The sequence below is a fragment of the Lampetra fluviatilis genome, chromosome 2, assembly GCF_964198595.1.
Source record: "Lampetra fluviatilis chromosome 2, kcLamFluv1.1, whole genome shotgun sequence".
NCBI lineage: Eukaryota > Metazoa > Chordata > Hyperoartia > Petromyzontiformes > Petromyzontidae > Lampetra > Lampetra fluviatilis.
Window position 1 is genome coordinate 14,062,457 of NC_136276.1, and position 22,110 is coordinate 14,084,566.

Sequence of the window (22,110 nt, forward strand, 5' to 3'; positions counted from 1 at the left end):
CTACGGTCTCCGGAGTCCCAGGGTACTGACCCTGGTTCACGGAACCACGCCTCTGGCTCGATCCTCCGCAGCCCTTACAAGGGCGGCGTCGAGGGGAGTCCAGGGCTTCTAACTAGAAGATCTTCCTTCTTCCTCCTTCGTTCCCAGACTGAGCCACGAGCTCTCTCTGTCCTCCCCCTTTATACCCCCCGTCAGGATCACAACCCCCCAGGCTGCCTGATGCGGACGTCGCTGCGGGCACCCCCCCCGTGTACTCCCGGAGCTCCGCCCACTGTGTTTATTCCCCGTTGGATCCCATGCACCTACAGCCCTCCCGTAACAACCCTACATCACTCCCCCCATTACAGCTCGCAGCCGTCCCGGCTGCAACAATTCCAATAAAGGAACATTTACCCCTCAACCCCGTGTGTGCCTCATTTTTTTCAACAAAATGCAAATTGAACAACAACAACAAGAACAACAAGAAGAACAAGCACACCCCCGAAGGGAATGTCCGACGCACCCCCCCCCCGTATAAATACGAATTCCGTAAAAGCGCGTATATACAACTAGCCAGGAACTCCCCCAGCACACACAGCACACCCACGACACACAACGCACCCACAACACACACACCCCGCCCACACACACAACACAACACACACAATGTGGCAGGAGCGCACCACCGACGCAGCATACAGTAACCATGACACGTGAAATAAAAAAAATTTCTTCTTTTTGTATATTATAAGAGTCTGCGCATCTTAGCGCGCGTCCTTGCCGCAGGCCCGTCACCCGGGGCAACCCCGGACGGCGGACCATCCGGTGGCGGCTGTCCCTTTCGAGATGAGGTCGCGATTGAAGTGGCGCGACCGTCGGCATCACCCGTGTGGGTTGTAGGGCATGAGCCCGTCATTCCCGGTGCACCTGTGGGTGGGACAGCCGGCAACACATCAGGCGAGAGCAGCGACGGACCCTCCGAGTCGGTCGACCCCCCACATGCTTGGCCCCGCGCGTGTGGAGTGGGCCCTCGCACCGCAACAAACGGTTTTAGCCTAGAGGGGTGTACAAACCACCGGCGCCTGCCCCATTTGATTCGAACGCACTGAGGCCTCAAAACCTCGACAACCTCGACGGGGCCCCGCCACGGGCGCACGAGTTTAGAGGAGGTCGCGAGTGGTACCTGGGGACAGTGCAGCCATGCCCTGTCCCCCGGCTTCCACTGCAGCACGTGCGCGCGAGCCAGCCTGAGGCGCTCGTTCGCCTTTTGACGCCTGTCAGAATTTAGCCTCGCAGCATCCCGCGCCTCAGTCAGTTTGTCAAGGTTAAATTTAACGTGTTCATCCAATTTAATTTTACCCAGCGGCGCGGGGATCTGCAGCTGTGCCGAAACAGGTGGGTCGGGTTCGCGGCCATACATAAGAAAGAATGGTGAAAATCCCGTCGCAGCATGGGGAGCCAATCTGTATGCCGCTAGAACCCCTTGAATTTGTAAGTCCCAATCAGTCTGTGAGTCCGAGACTTGCTGCGACAACATAGACGAGATGGTGCGATGCAGACGCTCGACCATCCCGTCCGTTTGCGGGTGATAAGGAGAGGTTCGAATTTTTTTCGTTCCTAGGAGATCACAGACTTGTTTTAGGAGTTTCCCGGAAAAATTTCTACCCTGGTCGGTCAGCAACCGCTCCGGAGCACCTTTGTCCATGACATAACCCTGGACAAAGGCGTCGACGATGGCTGCTGCCGACTGATTTGGCAGGGGCCAGGCCATAGGCCAGCGCGTAAAATATTCGACCCCAGTAAGCAAATATCTGTTACCCCTGGGGGTGGCGGGGAATGGCCCCAGAATGTCCAGTGCGACCAGTTCATTTACTCGGGAGACCTGGATGGACTGCAAGGGCGGGTTCGACTCCCGTGCCGGTGGTTTGCGCTGCGCACACCGAGGGCATGCTGCCAACAGATCAGTGACATCCCTTGTCATGCCTGGCCAAAAAAAATTCAGCTGGAGCAAGGAGAGAGTTTTCTGGGTCCCCAGGTGGAGGAGGCGCTCATGCGCAGCCCACACCACCTTACCCCGTAATCCCGAAGGGACCACCAGCCGGTGACGGTGGGATTTGCTGTCCCAATGCATGAGCAACCCTGCGTGCATGCCCCAAGCGTCGGCCTCACCCGTCCCCCGCCCCCTCTCTCCGGCGCGACGACGCAACGCGAGGAGGGAGGTATCCTCCATTTGGAGGCGCCCCCATTCATTAACGGGCAACCCAAGCAGGGAATCTTTCCCCTGTTCCGCGATATCATTGGTGACCAATGTTTCGTCATTGGCGGCGGCCGCCAGGACCGGAACCATCATGTCCCCTGCCGGCTTGCAACGCCCAGACCCCAGGAGGCATGCGCATTCGGAGGCGGTTGGCATCCGTGACAGAGCGTCAGCGTTGGTGTGGCGAACGCCCTTACGGTAGGTGGTTTCGAAATCGAAATCCTGGAGGACCTCCAACCATCGGGACAATTGTCCCGATGGCTGTTGAACCTTCAGGGCGTACTGCAGTGCCGCATGATCTGTGCGGACGGTGAAATGCCGACCGTACAGATATGGGCGATACTGTTGGATGAAATAGACAATTGCCAACAGTTCCCTACGGGTGACACAATATCTTTGCTCCGCTGGAGACAACACCCGACTGCCGTACGCAACCACCCGTTCCACGCCGTCAACCACCTGGGAAAGCACACCTCCAATACCCGTGTTGCTCGCGTCGGTGTCGAGCAAAAACGGCCTAGAAAAATCTGGGTAAATCAGGGGAGGAGCCTTTACCAGGGCGTCCCGAAGGGAGCAGAAAGCAGCTTCCTCCTCCTGACCCCAGTGGAACCGAACCCCTTTAGATGTTAACGCGTGTAGGGGTTTGGCAATCGTTGCAAAATTAGCGACGAAGCGTCGGTAATATGATGCGAAGCCAATAAAACTCCTGACCTCTCCCACCGAGGTGGGAGTCGGCCAGGAGCTGACACACTGCGTTTTGGCGGGATCGGTAGCAATACCCGAGCGCCCTACGATGTGCCCCAAATAACGCACCGACTCGCGTAACAAATGGCATTTCTGGGGCTTAAATTTCAAATTAGCAGCCCGCATCTTTAGGAAAACCGCCCGCAACCTCTGGAGATGTTCATCAAAAGTTTTACCAAAGACAATAACGTCATCCAAATAAATCAGGCACGATTCCCATTGCAATCCAGCCAAAACCAATTCCATCAATCGCTGGAAAGTTGCCGGCGCTGAGTGTAAGCCCATCGGCAACCGGTTGAATTGGAACAGGCCGTGCGGTGTACGGAAAGCAGTTTTAGGCTTAGAATCATCGTCCAGAGGAAGCTGCCAGAATCCCGAAAGTAAATCTAGTGTGGAGAAGAATCGCGCTCCCGCCAAGGCGTCCAGCGATTCGTCCATCCGTGGGAGCGGGTATGCGTCGGCAACCGAAATTTTATTAAGGCGCCGAAAATCCACGCAAAACCGCAACGAGCCGTCCTGCTTTTTAACCAGGACGATCGGCGCTCCCCAAGGGCTGGTGGAGGGAGAAATGATGTCGGCGGCTAACATGTCATCAACAGCCGATTTGACATGGTCCTTTTCGGCGGGACTTAACCGAAACGGATTTTGGCGAATTGGCGCGCTGTCACCCGTGTCAATATGGTGACGCAGCAGGTGAGTGCAACCCAAATCATATTTATCCCGACTGAAAACGTCGGAAAATTCCCTCAGTAGCGTTCTAAGCTGTTGGCGCTCTGAATTTGTCAGGTCCGTCGATCCCGCACAAAGCGCGTCGAGCCACCCTTCATCGCTGTCCGAATGTGGGAGCATTCGGGAAGCAGTGCCAACATGGTTCGCGACAGGTTCCTCGCAGGGTACCGGCGTCGCGTGAGCGAGCACCGTCCCTTGAGGAACCACCACTGTCTGCGACCCCACATTGAGGACCGCGATGAAAGGGTCCTCGTCCCCTCTTACGACGGTCTGGGCCGGAATCAAATTAGGTGCACTAACCCCGGCCCTAGACGGTCCCAGCAAAACACCCTGATCCCCTACGCCCTTAGCGAAGGGCTTACGAAGTTTCAGAGGCACTAGCATTTGAGCTCCCGGCGGCACACTAACTGTTCTGACGACGAACGCCGGTACCGTCGCGAACGCCGTCCGAGCCGCCGCAGGGGAAGTCAGGAAGGCCATGCGTCGCCCTGACGGAAGCTCAATGCATCCTTGGTCGATCAAAATACGAATGGGCATTTTGCCTAAGAAATCCGTCCCCAGCAGGCACGGAACCGCCAGCGAGGAGGAAACGAAAATCGGCCCCGACAATTTGATGTCCCCAATAGAAATTTGCGCTCGAATCTGTCCCATGATGCCGAGAGAGCCCCCGTTAGCGGCATAGAATGGGACGTTAACCGGCATTAAAGGCCGGCTTTGTACGGGCAGAATATTGTAAATTAATTCCGAAATGATTGTCGCCGATGCCCCCGTATCGACCAAGATGCGTACTTCTACCCCGTCGATGTGTCCGACCACGGCCGACGACCCTGACGACGCGGCTACCACGCGATGGGCCAACACGGACCACTGTTTGGGCTCGATTTGAGTCCCCGCAGTGATCCGCGTTGGCCCCTTGCAACGCGACATCGGCCCCCCGTTTGTTGTGGTGCGAGAGTGTGCAACGGGTGGGTGCTTTGGCCAAGCATGTGTGGTGCCGCGACTCGCCGGATCATGTTGCTGGAGCTTGGGAAGAGGAGGGCCGGCGTGCCGTCGAGGCGTCGTCCCGCGCTGTCGCGGAGAGCGGCACCCCGAGGCGACGTGGCCCCGGACGCCGCAGTTGAAACACCGCGGGAGCCCCGGTGGAGACGATGGGCGGTTGAAACGGCTTGACCCGTCCCGGGCCGAGCGTACTTCTTGCGCCTGTTGCCGTCGATGGTCGACGGCGAAGAGCTCCTCCGTCGGAAGGGTGGCTGCAGCCACCGCACGCCCTGCCGATGCCCTGCTGGCTTTCCGCCGCAGGGACAGAAGGTTGGCGTGAAGGAGGCGCGCCGCCTGAAGAGAGGTCATCTCAGCGTCCTCCTGTGCGACGACAGCGATGTCCAGGTCGTCTGCCAGGAGGAGTATTTTCTCCGTGACCATCGCGTCCACGCCATCGTCGTCCATACGGGGAAAAGCCGTCTTAGCCAGCGCTAGGAGGCTCGTCCTGTATGCCAGGGGCGACTCCTTTTCACCCCGCTTGCGCTCGTAGAACTGCTCTCTGCATTCTGCTGAAGGTCCATAGACCCCGGCCAGCAGTTGTAGCGCCTTCGGCAGAGTAGACCGCTTCTCTTTCGGCGCCGATGTGAGGGCGGCGAGCGCGTCTGCGTCGAGGAGCGCCGGCAGCGCGCAGAGGGCTTCATCGTCGGACCACCTTGCCATTTCTTGGTGGGCGATGAAGCGTCGCTGGAAGCCGCCCCAGTCGCCCTCTGCACCAACAAATTCTTTCAGCGGAGGCAGCCGTTGTTGCAGCGCAGCGTTCGCCTTGGAAGTCTGCAGGCTGTTATTCCCGGGACTCGGCTGTGCGTCGGCGCGAATGGCAGATGGAATCGCCTGTCGCCGATGTGATGACGCTCCCTCCGCCGGTGATGACGCAGCTGTCCCAGCGAGAGCGGTGTCGGACCCAAGGTTGAGCCCGGCCACGCCCTCTGCAGCTGCCGTAACGATGGCGGGAAATTCAAAGTTGGAGTCTTCAGAAATGGCGGGAAGGCGCTCAGGTCGACGACTCCCCTCGCCCCGTGGTGGACCACCAGCCCCCAGCCGCGTGATGTTTTCCAGCGTGGCGGCAGCGGCGTACAGTAGCTCCGCCAGTCTCTCGTGAGCCAGCCGTAGCGCGTCTGGCTGCGGCCCCTCCTCATGCCGATGCCCCGGTAGGAACGCGTCGGCCCCCGGCTGCGCCATGTCTTGGTGAGCCGTCTCGGGCTCAATGACTTCAGCAGTGTCCTCCTCCGGTACTCTGGCTCGAGCTGTCTGGCGTGTTTCCATGTCCGTAGTTCTTCTGACACCAGATGAAGTACCGGTAAGTACGCTGGACACCCAGGTTGAGGCACACGTATGTTTATTCAAGCTTGTCGGTACAGGACAGCACTAGAGGGGGTAGCGGCCCCCTCACCCGGATAACTGGGGATACACCCTAGCTAGTCCTGACCTACTCCCAAGTCCTCCACTAACGGGCTAGGGGAGGCTAACTGGCCCGACACTGGTGAGTCGGGCTACGGTCTCCGGAGTCCCAGGGTACTGACCCTGGTTCACGGAACCACGCCTCTGGCTCGATCCTCCGCAGCCCTTACAAGGGCGGCGTCGAGGGGAGTCCAGGGCTTCTAACTAGAAGATCTTCCTTCTTCCTCCTTCGTTCCCAGACTGAGCCACGAGCTCTCTCTGTCCTCCCCCTTTATACCCCCCGTCAGGATCACAACCCCCCAGGCTGCCTGATGCGGACGTCGCTGCGGGCACCCCCCCCGTGTACTCCCGGAGCTCCGCCCACTGTGTTTATTCCCCGTTGGATCCCATGCACCTACAGCCCTCCCGTAACAACCCTACAATATCAAGGTTGGCATTGAATTCACCAGATGGCACGTTCGTTCTAGAATTTGGTGAAAAAAGCTAAAGAGCTAAAATAATGTAAAGTAAATGGCACTCCTAATTAAAGCTGATGTAGGAATTTACCAAAAAGTGTTTTATAAAAAAAAAATTCATTTGCATAAGTAGTAAAGTCCCTTGCTGTGTGTTGCCAAATGATTATTTTCAAGTGCACTAAATCTAAGATTAACTTGAGAAACTAAAATTACACGGGATTTATCATTGCAATCTTGTCTGAAATTATGAAAATGTTTAAGTAAAGCAACGCACAATCTCTATAATGCATGGGTGCTGCCAAGGGTCACTGTCTGATAGGTTTGAAGAACATGTGACAGGTGGTTAAATGGGGCACAAATCAACAGCTCATGACTTGCAGATTCTGAAACATATACCACTATGTCTAAAAACAACAACAATAAACATTAAATGTTGTGGCTTCTGGAACAGAAAGATGCCCCACTAGAACATGCTTTTAGTAAAATAAGAGTCACACCGGATGTGTGCATTTTTTTGGAGGTGGAAGAATGTCACTTACAAAAGATGCAGCGATAAATAAATGGGAGGAGTACAAAAATTATAATGGTGTACTAATTGTGGATGCATCTTCCATCAAATGTATTAATCTGCCTTACATCTTGCGAAAACAGCTTTACCGCTCACAATGTGTTTTATCGATTGCCTGCTATCTTCCACAAGATCATTTCTTCTTCATAAAGTATTCTTTCCCACATAAAATCTTTCAGAAGACAAAGAGGTTTTACCCTTCACAATGCACTTTATTGATCCACCTTGCATCTTTTGAAAATAACTTTGCCCTTTCTCAACAATTTTTTTTTTCTTTAAAATCATCCAGCAAATAAGGCAATGACCTACAAGTTTCAGGAAACATACCTGTGTTAAGTAAATCACTTAATAACAAAATACATTAGATGTTTTCAGTCTGACAGAGAGAATGAGAGATGTGGAGGGCTTCTTGCTCGTGTTTATATCATCTTCCTCATTTTATTTGCGCCATACAAATGCTTAATCAAATCACGACAACAGTGATACAACAACAACAACAAACGGCTGCTGTGGTGATTGATACTGTAATGTGTTTGCGAAGGACATAACACGTCCCTTTATTTGTTATTTTTTAATGCCAGTTGCACATAATCATTTGTGAAAACTGAATTATGTTTTTGTTGTTGTGCAAGACAAAAGTGCTGTGTCTACTCTGCAAGTAGGTGTTGCTGAAAGCTTTTCATTTAATGTTGACTGTTTTTTTTATTCAGCTTGAGCAGGCAAAGTCACAAGCTCCCAGTAAAGCCAGAAGCACATCCTTTTCTCAGTGCAAGAAAATGCTCATTTATAATGCAGCTCTTCATTTACACAGTGCACTTGAAGCTCACACGATTTGCATGCATATTTTCAAAACAAGTTTTTTTTTAAATACGTATATATTGCCGAAGAAAGCTAAAATATGTGGATACGCGATTTCTGGCAAAAGGCCAGCTTCAGTACAGCGCCGGTAAAAGCATACTCGTGATATTGCTAATCATTTTGTGTTTTAATTATCACACACAGTGAAGCATTATCTTTTTCCAATTACAAGTAGGCGACTCACTCGGTCTGAAAGGTCATAGGTCATGCACATGCTGTGAACACTTCCGAGGGAGCACAGACATTCGTATCCCTTGCTGCGTATTGGGTACTCGCAGCGATATGTGAAAATTGCAATGTTACATTATATCACGTGAATTAATTTATTTAGTAGAATGCATTTTACTCACGAAGGAAATGTGTTAGTTTTAGTCATGACAATTGAAAGCATATCAACTTGTAAATTGCTTGTTAATGCTCGCTGCTGAATTAACCACCGTGACAGCATCACGTCCTGGTGCACTGTATTTAGAGCAACGGGACTGTAAAACGACATCTGTGTGACATCCATTAGCCACTGTTATCCAACCGCACATCCAGTTCACAATTAGCCTCTTACCGACCAAAGTATGGCTAGGGGGGCAATGATGCTATTGTGATAGCACTCATTGCCCTCTCGTGCTGTAGCTGTTCGTCTCGTAGCAGCGCTGCATTTCCGGAAATTCACATTTCCCTACTTGACAATATCATCTGCTGTGGTTCCTCTTAGACACGACGGGGTGAGCCCCCCCCCCCCCCCCCAAGTGTGTGCCAGTCATGGAATATAAATTGCACATGAAAACAATAATAAGCATAGTAAAAAATTGGAATGTAAAACATTTTCATTAAGGAACATCTCAAGTGGCCATACACATACAAGGCAATCAAATTGACATAAAATGTACGCAAAGAAAATGCAAAAGTTATCAATTAAAATGTAAAACAAATAGTGAACAAAACCAACATTCGGATTGGGAAGACCGAGAGTATGACACGCCGTGCACAAGTCGCGACCCCACGCTAAAGCTAAATGTAAGCTCATGTATATTAAAAGTTTTAAGCAGCAACTAGGGGGAAAAGGCTGGGTAAAAATGAGGGAGAGCATTCTTCTAGGTGTAGTTAGCCAACGGTAGAGGAGGCAAAGTGTTAAATCTGAGTGGGGACAGGAAGGGATGGAGGATTTGAAATAGCAGGGATAATGAAGAAAAAAGCGATCTCTCTCAGCTCCATGGTTGATTTTTTTTTATCTCACCAAGTGGACTAAGCGACGAGAATGAATCAATCTGAGAGGAGAGAAGTAGACTACAATAAGACCGTTTCACATCTTGAAAACAGTGAATTTTTGCTGCTGATTCAAGATCGATTTGGGAGCCAGTAATGGGATATGAGAATTGGTGAGATGTGACATTGCCTGTGGGTGCAAATCAGAAGTCTGGCAGCAGAATTCTGGCTCGTCTAGAGGGAGGCTATCGAGTTGACAGTTACGTTCGTCAATGCGAGACATTGCAAAAGCATGACATTGGGTATCATCAGTAACTGGGCGAGAAAAATATGTAAGTGACTTGTGTCAACAACTCGCTGAACAAGATCTGTACCCTTTATGAATCGGATGTATCGTTATTATTCCTTTCGCAGATGGTGAGACGTGCTGCGAAGATAAAAATAAATGTGTGAAGAGAAGGAAAGGTCGCAATCACAGATAATACGAACGTTACAGAAATTCGTAGGCAGTCCAATATTAGAATTCAACAAGCAAATATTACAGGCAGTATCTTGACCAGGGACAGACGTCTTGTTGTTGGGAATGACCTCGTCTTGAGAAATATTGAATTGGAGAAAATTAGGAGTAGGATAATACACAAGGACACTGATGATAACCGTCGTGTGCTTTTTTTTAGAATACATTTTAATGACTGTAAAAATTAATTATTTTGATGCCAGTTGTCATTCCACTGCCAGACGAACGCATCCCCACACCATGTTGGTCATGGGGGATGTTTGACCATACTTCACTGTGCTGGTCACTGAGGGGTGGCGGGGGGAGGGCAGGGTGGTGGGACTCGGGGGTGCCCAGGACTGGTTCAGATATCACTGTCAGGTCTAAATGTTCATAGCACAGTGCCAACCACTGTGCCACTGCTCCACCTCATGTGCTATTACATACACGATATGTACATATATGCAGTGTTCCTGCGGGTGTTAAGAGCAACACTTTCTCATCTGGATTTTTAGGGCTTTAGAAAAATTGAGCCTCTACATCCTTAAATAGAAAAAGAACAGATAATCAATTTACTCCAGTTTGGTTTTTATCTCAAGTCATCCGTACAAACGTGTGCCCTAATTGGACGCATCGGGTATTTATGTTGCGATATCATGGCGACTGTATTAAGAATACTTACAGTCTTAGAGGTATTTATGAGGTGCATATTGACAATACATTCAGATAAAGCACCGAGATGATCTTATCTTGCACTCACTTGCCATCCTATCTCAGTGGGGTGACGGAACTGTTCTCATGAACTCACCTTAGCAGCAGTTTTTGCTGTTCGTGGAATTGATTCTGGAATTGATTCCTGAAAGTTGTTTTTCTTCCCCTGAGTTATTTGACTGCAGAGAAACGTTAAATGCCAAGAATTGTTGTGTGAAGACTAAGCGACAGTTTGTATCCTCAGAGAGACAGACTCATACATAGGAAGTTTCCTCAGCTAGGGGTAGCTAAGCCTCTTTCCTCTTCCCACGCTTAGAATTCATATTCTGGACCGTGCCTCTGAGGCATGGAGCCAAACTCATTGACACTCGAAAGCCAAGCGTAAGAGGTGCAGCCATTAAGTGTCTCTTGAAAGTGTGGTGACACAGGCAGGTAATCTTGTAGCTGACCCTGTTAGCGATGGGAAGCCAGTGGAGGGAGCGGATGGAGGGGAAAAAATTGTTGCTGAGGATGTCAGGCACTGAGGACGGTGTGGGTGAGATGGTTCTGCAACCGATGGAGCGTCTTGAGATTACTCGATGAAGACCAAAAAATAAGTTAAAGTGGGACCCGACTCTAAACGAAACTATTATTTTTTATTTTACCAGGTAAGGGCCACTGAGCAACAGCTTTTTCAGAAGCAACCTTGCCACAAATCATAGCTCAACGAATTGGCTTATCATGTGGAAATGCATGGCAGCCATATACTCTCAATGCATGTTTGTAAATGTGGAGGGAAAAATCGGAGGACCCGGAGAAAAATCCATGCGACCACGGGGAGAACATGCAATCACCAAATATACAGCTGTCAGGGTTGGGATCAAACCCACAGCCTCCTGTATACCAGGCAAGGGAGTTAAGATTTCGCCAACCTTGGCACCCCGCTGCAAGTGAGGCTATTGCCGATTTCGGTGGTGGTGAGGGGATATAAATGACAGAGGGCTCTGAGGTGGTGGTTGCAAGATCTGATTATGTGTTTGGGGTCGTTGTCAAAAGATAAGGTGGAGTCCAGAGTTTTGCTGAGGAACTTTATGTAGTTGGAGAATTGGATAGAGGAGCCAGGGATTCATAGATGAGAAGGGAGCGTAGGCACAGTGAGTTGCCTCTGTGGTAGCAGTTACATTGGAGAAACCAAACGACATGTCTCGGACCGCATCCGTGAACATAAAGCTGACCTGAAACACGGTAGGACAAACACCTCAGCCGTGGCAGATCACTGTTACAATTCAGTGGGTTCACATGACATTGACTTCTCCAAGACAGAGGTTCTCTGCAAGCCATCTGGCTACCATGAGAGATTCGTTCATGAGGCGATCCACATATACAAACACAGAGACAATTTCAACCGAGAAGATGGATTCTGGCTCAGCAATCATTGGAAGGACGTAATAAACCACTTCGGATCTTAACTGATTGTTGTTCACGTTTATGGTGACTTTCAGACCGCAGTCCACTCACTGGCATTAACTGTGTATCTTGTGCTCTCCACAGGGAATGCATTATTTGCTCCGCTGCGGATCTCCTGCCACCGTTTTCCCATTCACATGTTTCATTGCTTCTACATACTATTAACATGCCCTCCCTTTGTTAATGCTACCCCCCCCCCCCCTCCCTTTGGTGCTGCTGATCCTGCATAATGCATGGGCATAATATGACTTTGAAACCCCCCCGCCCACCTCCTACGCATTTCCCATGAATATGCAAAATTCCTCTTGATATGCACATTCTTTTGTTAAGGCTCTCTTCTTCTTCCACCTCCAACTCAGCTTATATATAAGCTCCTAGCTTGGCAGTGTCTCATTCTTCACCTGAAGACGGCTGCTTGCGTTGTAGCCGAAACGTCGTGAGAATTGTTTTATTATGTTTTATTTTAATTATTTTATTACTTCCCTTCTACGTGACTTTACCGAAAGAACCAAGAAGACAAAATGTATGTTTCATAGTGCAATTTTAAATGACTGTTCGTAAAAGTTACATGAAAATCAATTACACATATCATTTCAATTAGTTTTTTACGTGTACTTACAGATGTAAGGGGCGTTATTCATTAAAACCAGGCGAGGTAATTAACATCTTGCCACCACGGCCGTGAGATGTTAACTACCTTGCTGGTATACAGGAGTTTTCATGTTCTCCCCGTGGTCGCGTGGATTTTTCTCCGGGTCCTCTGATTTTTCCCTCCACGTTTAGAATCACACGTTTAGGGTATTTTCCTGCTATATTTTTCCACATGATAAGCCACTTCGTTGAGCTATCATTTGTGGCCAGGTCGCTTCTGAAAAATATTGATATAGCTCAGTGGACCTTATCTGGTAAAATAAAAAAAATTGTTTATAGTTTTAAAACCACTGCTTGTTACAAAGAACAAAATCCCATTTACAAAGTACGTGTGCCTGCTTGGAAAATAGATCGTGGTTGGCCCTTTCTCCATTCGAGGCTCGTATGCAGCATTCGATGCCGTGAGCTTTGTTTGATACAGGCACAAGTCGCACGTGCCATTCAACCGCATGAGTGATTGCTTCTCCAAAGTCAAAAGCGATATAAAACTTCATCAGAGTAGAAACTCAAAAAGGCCTCAGTGCCAAGTGGGCTGTGCTGAATCCTGCTGAGAATAGCAAAGAGACTGACAGCTGACACAACCAATGCTGGCAATAGTCAGTCTTGCTGGCCCAAGGCCACATAGTCATGCCCTTGCACTGATACTGACCACCCCAGGAATGCGTCACAAACAGGACGAAGAAAAAGTAATTAATGTTCAAATTGTCATGAAGAGAAGTCAGCATTTCATTTCACTGATGAAGGGTGAGCTACCAATACTAACAATACTGTAATGAAAAATGCATTGCCTAAATGAGGCCTACAATAATAGATTGTGGAATAATTTTGCTGATGCCTGGGTTTATTTAGAAGTTCTCTCCAGCTGTAGTTTGTCATGAGTGAGGACAGTCTTTCCTTAAACACCTTTTTAATGGATGAAAACAATTATATTATGTGTAAACTGTAATGTTAAGTTTTCCAGTGGAACAAATTCGCAACCCTCAATGAGGTATTGTGTATGATTACATTGGCATCACCTTACACAGAATCAGCGTAATCATATTCATCTATGCAAATCATGCTCTGTACTCCCATAACTGTGGCTATTATCTCTGATAGAGGTGTTTTATCATGTAAAAAAACACAAACTAGAAATACTTCACTGCACCTTATCGGAAAGTTTATTAGAGTAAATTAAAGTTAATTATCAGCATGATTAGCATTCTGTTTAAGAGTTTCAAGTGTATTTTCTTAAAGGAGGTCAGAAACTCAAGAGAGCAGGATGTCCTCATTTGTAAGAGTGACCTGGGGCATTAGGCTGCCTGAAGGAGTGATGACTGCCATATATAATCCCAATTGAGTAATTTATGGGTTATTGTCAAATTTGGCAAATATGGACCCTGATGCTGGCTTACAATGACCCACTCTTGGAAATTACATCAAGGGCTCTATGTATTATGGTGCATATTATGTTGGTTATTACAACCGCAGTGAAAATCAGGGCCACTGCTGGATTCAAACTGTGAACCGTTGCAACAAGTGGCAAACGCTCTACGGCTAAGCCATGCCACTTGCCCAAGAGTGTGTTGAGTTTATCTGTACAGAAACCCTTCCATGATGCTTCGTGCAATCAAAACGAACATGCAGATTTCTACTCCAAAGTAGACGATTACTTTGTGTTTCCTATTTACAGTACAATGCACAACCAAGTTAGATAGGGAGGGTTGCCTGTTACCTGCAGCATAGATCTCCCGCTTCTCACCAACCCACATGTCTATCTCCTCTCTCCTCTGTCCACACCGCCCACCCACAAACAGTGTTTCCCAGATGTTGTGCCAGTGTGTGGCTCCGACGGGCTAAGCTACCAGAACGAGTGCCACCTGCGCCAGACAGCGTGTCGCTTGCAGCGCATCATCACTCAAGTTGCGCCCGGACCCTGTTACACCGGTGAGGGCGTATGTTCGTACACACGCACACGGCACATCCACACGCTTGTGCAGGTCACCACCAGACGAACCATAGTAAAGCTCATCGATGTGTTCTCTGGATGTACCATGTGTTGTTTGGTATTTTGTCCAACGTTTCGCTCCATGTGCTGAGAGCCTCTTCAGCAATTGAACACCTTGCTGGGCAACACATGGCACAGCCCGAAAATGCATCGGAGAGATACGCAGCACAACCGCGAAAACCTGGTATTGTCCGTTTAGCTACGCTACATTCATGGACCTTCATTTATCTGTAATGCCAGCAGACAGCAACTGACAGGCCCTGAGCACAACCCATTATTTGACAGTGCCTCTTTCCTTGCCTCACCTTCATATTCTAGGATGTTTTCTGCACAACCACAAAGCAAAAAGCAGTGAAGAGCATTCGTTGGTATATTTGTATGCCTCATTAATTTTCGATGGCCTTAATTTTTTTTATTAAACATCTTTCCTGTGAATATTTCTGAGTGCTTGTTTGAATAAGCGGTGTGCTTATTGCCAGGTAGTGTAGATGCTACACTCATTGTCATGTAATTATAATACCAATAGAATGAAGATATTTCAATGTGATTTAAAACCAAGTACTCTATGTGTAAAATATGTAATTTATTTGTACCTAAATGTACCAAAAACACTCAGGTATTTTGTTACTACAAATGTAAGATATTCAACACATTAAGCGTTAAGGCTTAATTGGCTGGGGTGGGACATGCATGTGAGGGTTCGGGTACAGGATCACATTCCAGAGGCTGGCCCTCATTTAAATGCAATCCTTCCAATTTTCTCTTTTTCAAGAGGGCTTACTGTACTTAAATTACAAATCACAGATACAACTGTACACACATGGTTAATGTAGATGCACGTCAATAGACACATAAAACATATATCAGTTGTTTTGTTTGTTATACAAACTATGCTATAATGCATTACAATAATATAGATTAAAACAATGTATCAGGATTATGTATACTTGTATCAGTCTTAAAAGATTGTTCTTGAACATGCATAGCTAAAGTCTCGTTTTAGTTACTTTTTCAAGGCATTTGTAAAGTTTCACATTGCCTTAATTAATTAGACTATGCATCCATTAATTTGCAGTCTATTCAAATCTAGTAGCACATCAATTAGTTTTTTATTCTATAATTTATTGACTGTGCAGCAAATTAAATTATGTATGTACTTGAGCATTAATAATGTGCTAATTGATGTCAAGAACATCTGCGTTAGATGTACTGTACACCATCGCCATAACTGAACAATGCCCCATTTGAAAAATGCTACTAATATGCGGGCCATGAAAAATACAAACTGTAATCTCCATACGAAACAAGGCAGATACTAACAATGTTAGCAGTAAGGTACAACACGTGAACCAATGCATCATTCTGGCCAGGAGTTTTCAATTTACAGAAGTCTCCAACCCCCAACCAAATGCACCAGGGCCAGGTCACACATAGGATGGAAGATCTTTCCGTATTCAGTAAATGGGTGTCCTGTAACTAACAATTTGCCCCTTTAAAATATGATACATTGTCACGACTCACGGTCACGATTTGAGTCTAGTATAAAACAATATTAATTGTCGTGAATGTAGCAGCCTTTGTAGCAGTTGTGGTTACATAAACCTGTATGCAAATGTAAATTATGGATTTTCACATGCATTATGCAATGTAATCACCGTGAGCATAATACATTAAAATCCATACATCATGACTGTATGTGGGAGAGACAAACATCATGTTTTATCTATGCCTTAATATATCATTACACCGCAAGTAAACGGACTATTGCAGACCCCTGAAATATGTCAAAACAATGCATCATGCAACAGCGTCCACTTGCTTGTCACTCCGTGTCAAATCACTGACCACGGGTAGGACAATCTTTTTTCTGAACACTGTAGTGGTATATCTCGCTGTGCAACCTTGTGTTAAATTGTGCACTTTTGTAGACTCACGTATGATTAAAGTATCATGTAATGAGTATTTTAATGCAAACACTTTACGTGCGTGGCATTGTCATGAGGCTTGAACCAGCAGTGGAAACATAGCTCAAAGCCCCCAACAAAACCCCACCTCAGATCTAGCTCTTGGTATGCAATACTATGCATATTCACCCACCCATGAGTCAAATCATGAAACAGTAATGGGTCGGCTCAACATGTCCTCCCTGCTGCCAAAACATGGCGTTAACAGTGTTTTAACATCAATAGGGTCTCATTCTTCTTTGTCTTATCCTCATTATTTTGACTCATATGATGAATAGTGGTCAACGTAGTCATACACAGAGAACAAGGCCATGCACGCGAAATTAAGATGAATCACGGAAATACAGATGTTAGGCATCGGTTGCTATGTTAAGAACTTTGCTACACACACATAGGAAATAATGAGAATAAATATTCAAGCCGGGATAATTATGTCAAGACTTGTGAATTTAGCAACTCATTATTGTAGGATTAATGTCCTCCAAACAATGATTATAAATGCTCTTACCTTTTAATTCTGCTTCCTACTACAAATTATTCTTGTGATTGGCACTGTACACTATATATTTAAATCACTTTTAGACAGGCTCTCACCAGCAACTGCACACAAAAAGCATTGCATCTGTGGACATATTAAAACGTGTATACACAAGAGAGAAATGTTATAATAAAGTGATGGACATTTTATTGAACTTTTAAACTCATAATGTCCCTTTGCTATGCACTTTTAGAAAGATCCTTATATATTTTAAAATAGTATCTAAACAATAATTATGTTACTACATGCCACGTTATATTATTTTATTGCCAAAATTTTTTGCACCTATCCAACTTGATCTCTGATATGAATTGAGCTGTGTGACTTGTAAACTAATAATGATTAGCAGCAGCGCAGGCACAAACGTTCATATATAGAATGTTGCAAAGCACTGTATCATTCAATATCACTCCAAATCATCATCATCACCTGTTTCACCATTGCCATCTCATTCTCTGTTCAGCAATACGAAGGCCAATAAGTCAATGCCAGTTCCTAATAAGGCCACACCAGGCTTTTACTATTTTAATTTCCTTCCACAAAAGTGATTCCAAAATAAAGCTGTATCTTAAAATGCCTATTACAACAGGGTCTTTTCACTTAGACCAGGGGTCGGCAACCAAAATAACAAGAAGAGCCATTTCTTTCCAATTCGGTACAAAATTCAGTATTTCAAGAGCCGCAATGCATCTGAGTACATACTGTACATACGTACATATCGTCCAGAAGCAGCCCGTAAAGAGCCGCATGCGGCTCCGGAGCCGTAGGTTGCCGACCCCTGACTTAGACCTTGATTTCACTTATCTATGCTTTTCCTCTGGGTTAGCGAATAATGCAATGGTATAAATCCTCCCATTTGACATTTCAGGAATGTGAACAAACCCAAAGACACTTTTATCTGAATTGTTACAGTCCGCTCTAACAGAGAGCTCATTAGTTTAAACTTGGTCAAACCATATATTGTTTTTAAAGTAGACAAGACTTATTTGAGTTTTTATTATAGTGTTAATAAATTGGCCAGGCAAATGATGACAATCTGCAAATAACTGCACTCACTGAATGGTTATGTTATTACTGCCTAAATTAATGAACATGCCAAATTATTTAAATTTTTTTCATGTATCTCACCACACAATATCTGTCCATCCCACCTGACCATAGATGTATCTATCTTGTAGCTTTACAAAGGTCACAGACAAAGTCTAAATATTGTACCATAATAAAATCACAAATCCAAACATTTATTCATTTAAAAATCCACACTTATTAGTAGACAAATTGGACTTAATCCAGTCCCTGAGTTTTTTTATATTATGCACTTTACACAATAGCTGTAAAATTCCATATCTACATTTTTTTTAAAGAAATCAAAGGCTCCAAGGTTTATCCTGAGCACAGGCACATGCACAAATAATAGCTATGGCCCTATCCAGTATGCCATTGTATAATTCCATCTTTTTTATATAAATGCATGACAAATATGAACAAAAACTGCAGTAAAGAGGAGGCATATTTAAACAAAAAAATGTATATAATTTAGAGTCATCCTATTGGTTTTATTTCATGGATAATAATTTAAAGACCCCAAAGAGTAACAAGTTAAGTTTACACTCTTCCAAAGCGGCTTTAACGTAAAAAAAATGTTTAATGGTACAGGGCTCATTTACATCCACAAGTGTCTTTTTACACCCACAAGTGCCCTATTTGGTTGAGTGATTGGTCCCTGGAAAAGCATTCCAGAAGTGCTTCGAGATTGGAGCTGCAACCTGCCATAGAATTACATAGGAAGTACATGCATGGGGAATTGTATATGCTGGTGACTGCACACTGAAAGTGTCAGCTATAGCTGTGGCAGCAATGTCAGATCCGTGTCAACTAATATGCACATTCATAATTTATCATGCGCTGCGGAAGACTCGCATGTAACCACTAATTTCCTCTCACTGCACCAGTTTTGTCATCTCCTGTGTGCTCATCAACATCATTTTCTAATTTCCTCTCACTGCACCAGCTTTGGCATTCCCTGCGTGCTCATCAAAATCATTTTCCGTCACAAAGTTTCTGCTGAAGACATTTCCATTGTATTCGTGTAACTTTTATCGATGGAACATTTAAATCAAGTTTTCTGAAGAGGTCTTAAGACAGATTACTTTGCAATATGATTGTATTTTGATGATTTGTTTGGACATTCATGTATTCATTATATTTCTCATTGTTATTTCTCTCTGAAAGCCTTTTTGCCTTTAATGAGTATTGCATTGGGATGTTTGATAATTCCCATTGAGGAGCATGTGTGTTTGTGTGTGGGACAAAACTGGAGAACTCAGAGAAAACACATTTCCAAGGGGACAATGCTCAAACTACAGTACACATCAGCAACTTATTTGCTATGCTGCCATCTCCTGACCATCGTATAGCCAGTACGTTTGGGACTGTCTTGATTATGGATGATCTATGAACCCATGTCTCCGACAAACTGAAATGTCTATTCCCATGGGAGCTCTCATGAAATACATATCCACACAGTGATGCTATTGATTACCTGGGTGAGCCCATATGCCTTTCCTTTAACCCTCTTAGTTTGACACATTTTCATGCTGCTTGGCTTCACCTCGTTGTCACCCTGCTCAAGAGTTATTTAATATTCACGTGACCCTAATGTTGCACCTTTTTGCACGTGTTCCAAAACACACGTATTGTATAACTTTATATTTTATAGTTAACAAGATCAAGATGTCATCGATACCTTACCAATGTTTTCTATCCTCCGTCAGATCCCAGAACTGCTGCACAGTAGATGCCCAACACCCAAGATCTGTTAAACAGTATCCCACCATCTGGTCTTAGGTCTTCCCCCTAGTTGCCAGACTCATGGAAATAACTCTAATTGGCCCTCCCCCATCTTGCATATCTACAACACTCACCTGTACTGGTTTCTTCTGTATTGGTCTCTTCTGGACTTTTGCATTGCTCAACATGTTTAGCCACAATATTTCTATCGCCTTTGCTGAAATACCAATACATAATGTTTGAGTTGCTGAGTTAGTGTCCAGCTCTGTAATCCATACACCGAGACTAATCTATTTTTATCTTCCACAGAGGTTTCCATAGTCCATCAAAAGAGAGAGTTATGGCCCTGCTTTGAGTATTTAAATTCTCAACAACACTGCCAGGACACTCTTACCTTGGTTTCTACACCAAACCAGCAATACCCACCTTATCTTATTATATATTGTGCTTGTTTATCCAGAAAAGGCTCACTGAGCCTCAAGACAATTTTTTTCTGGAAGACCCTGCCAATTTTTTCAGTCGGAGGCAATTATTTCTATGTATATTCCAATTGAATTATTTGCAACTACATAATACTGTAATTTCAATGTATGTACGTATATTGAACTTCTTTCACACTGTACGTAGCCAACCGTGCTAATCAGAGGTGCAGATTTGGACCATGACCATTGACACACAATGGCCTACTCTTGCAAATTTTGTAATAGGATATTTAATGGCCACTGTGAAGTAGACGACGCATGAGTTGTATGGTTAATACACCCATAGTATCAAAGCAAGGCGGTTGCTGGACATCTAACCGTGAACCTCTTCAACAAACGGGGAACGCACTACCACTGGGCCATGTCACTGTCCATCTGCCATAAATGATTATAATCATTCCCAGCACAAGCATAACATGCTCTGTGCGAGAGTGATGGAAGATGACAGAGTTTAAGCAGTCATTTCTACAATGTAGCTGACAATATACAGGTTATTCATATCCCCTTTGGATAAAACTACACGTGAGTGCACTATGGGACAATTTACCATTTTCAGAAAGGTCTCACTGTTAAAAGTTTTTTCTCTTTTATTTCAGAACTCGGCTCAGGATCAAGTAATGGAGGTGGGTGCTTGTCTCTTGCTACAATAGTTGCTGTTATTAAATCTTCAGCCATAGAACAAGTCCTCTGAATTCACCTGATATACATTCACTCATTATATGTAAATTAACATCTAATATTAACGTGCCGGAAACAATATTTTTTACAGTTTCTTCAGAATCCTCAGTTAAGGATAAAAAATAATAACAGCATCGGTCACTTGTGATGGCACGGCATGGCATGGGATTATTGTCGGACATAAATGATCACATCAGTATATAAAACATTACTAGCAATGGGCCATGTCATCTGTTAATCACATTTTTTAATGGTCAAAAAATCAATACAGCTAACCGGTATGTGCCAGTATCTGTTTAAGTATTGCAACACAATTAGAGTATGTGTAAAATGGAAGAGATGGGCAATTATTCAACAAATTTGGGAGTTTAATTCAATTTATTTGATATTGCGCCGCACGTATCTTCTGCCTATTCGCAACTCATGAAATATTTATAGCACAGTGCAACTGTAATAATTTGCGCATGTTCAGGATGGAGTTTCTCATCAAATACACATAATGTTCAATGGTACCAATTTTCGACTTCAAAGAGATAATTATTTTCTCATTCGAGGGCACTATTATACATAGTGTAGCCCACCATCAGTGTGGCATGTTTCGTTAAGCCTCTTTACAGCGACAGATATTTCACTTTAGGCGCAGTTGCGCGAGCTCTTCTCGCTGTTGCAGTTCGATGTGAATGTCGGCGCTGTGCCGAGGAACGCCCTGAAGCGCATTTTCAGCGCTCGCCGAACTCCATTGGCTTCCTGTTGCCAAACGAATACATTATTATTACACGCTTTTTATTAACTCGCTCTGTCTGTTGTTGTTGTTGTCGTTGTTGTATCCTCAAATCTTGTAACTACATTTTTACCCACTTCCCAGTGTGGTATCGACTGCAAACGTGGTATACTTATGTCATACTGATGACGATACTATATTCTATCATACAAAATAAAACATATTTTAAAACATTCTTTTTTTATATGTTATGTTTCGGCTTGGGTCTAATTGTCCACGCTCAACTGACGTTGGTTGTAAATCATCACGGTCCCTTACGTTATGGCAAGCTTCGGGGCCACTTCCTAGAGTCGTGGAGTTCTTCCATTACTAGTACGGTACATTGCATTAAAGCGTGTTTAAAAAAAAAAGTATTTTTAA

The 22,110-nt window shown here is 45.4% G+C and overlaps 1 protein-coding gene across 2 annotated transcripts in view; it reads left to right on the forward strand.

The window, feature by feature from the left end:
* LOC144943205 (tomoregulin-1-like) overlaps positions 1 to 22,110 on the forward strand; it is a 61,954-nt gene that overhangs the window by 22,276 nt on the left and 17,568 nt on the right. For both annotated transcript variants that reach the window (XM_078870485.1, XM_078870495.1), the window contains exons 3-4: positions 14,327 to 14,456; positions 20,888 to 20,914. In XM_078870485.1, coding sequence (XP_078726611.1) covers positions 14,327 to 14,456; positions 20,888 to 20,914 — 157 coding nt within the window. The remainder of the gene's footprint in view (positions 1 to 14,326; positions 14,457 to 20,887; positions 20,915 to 22,110) is intronic.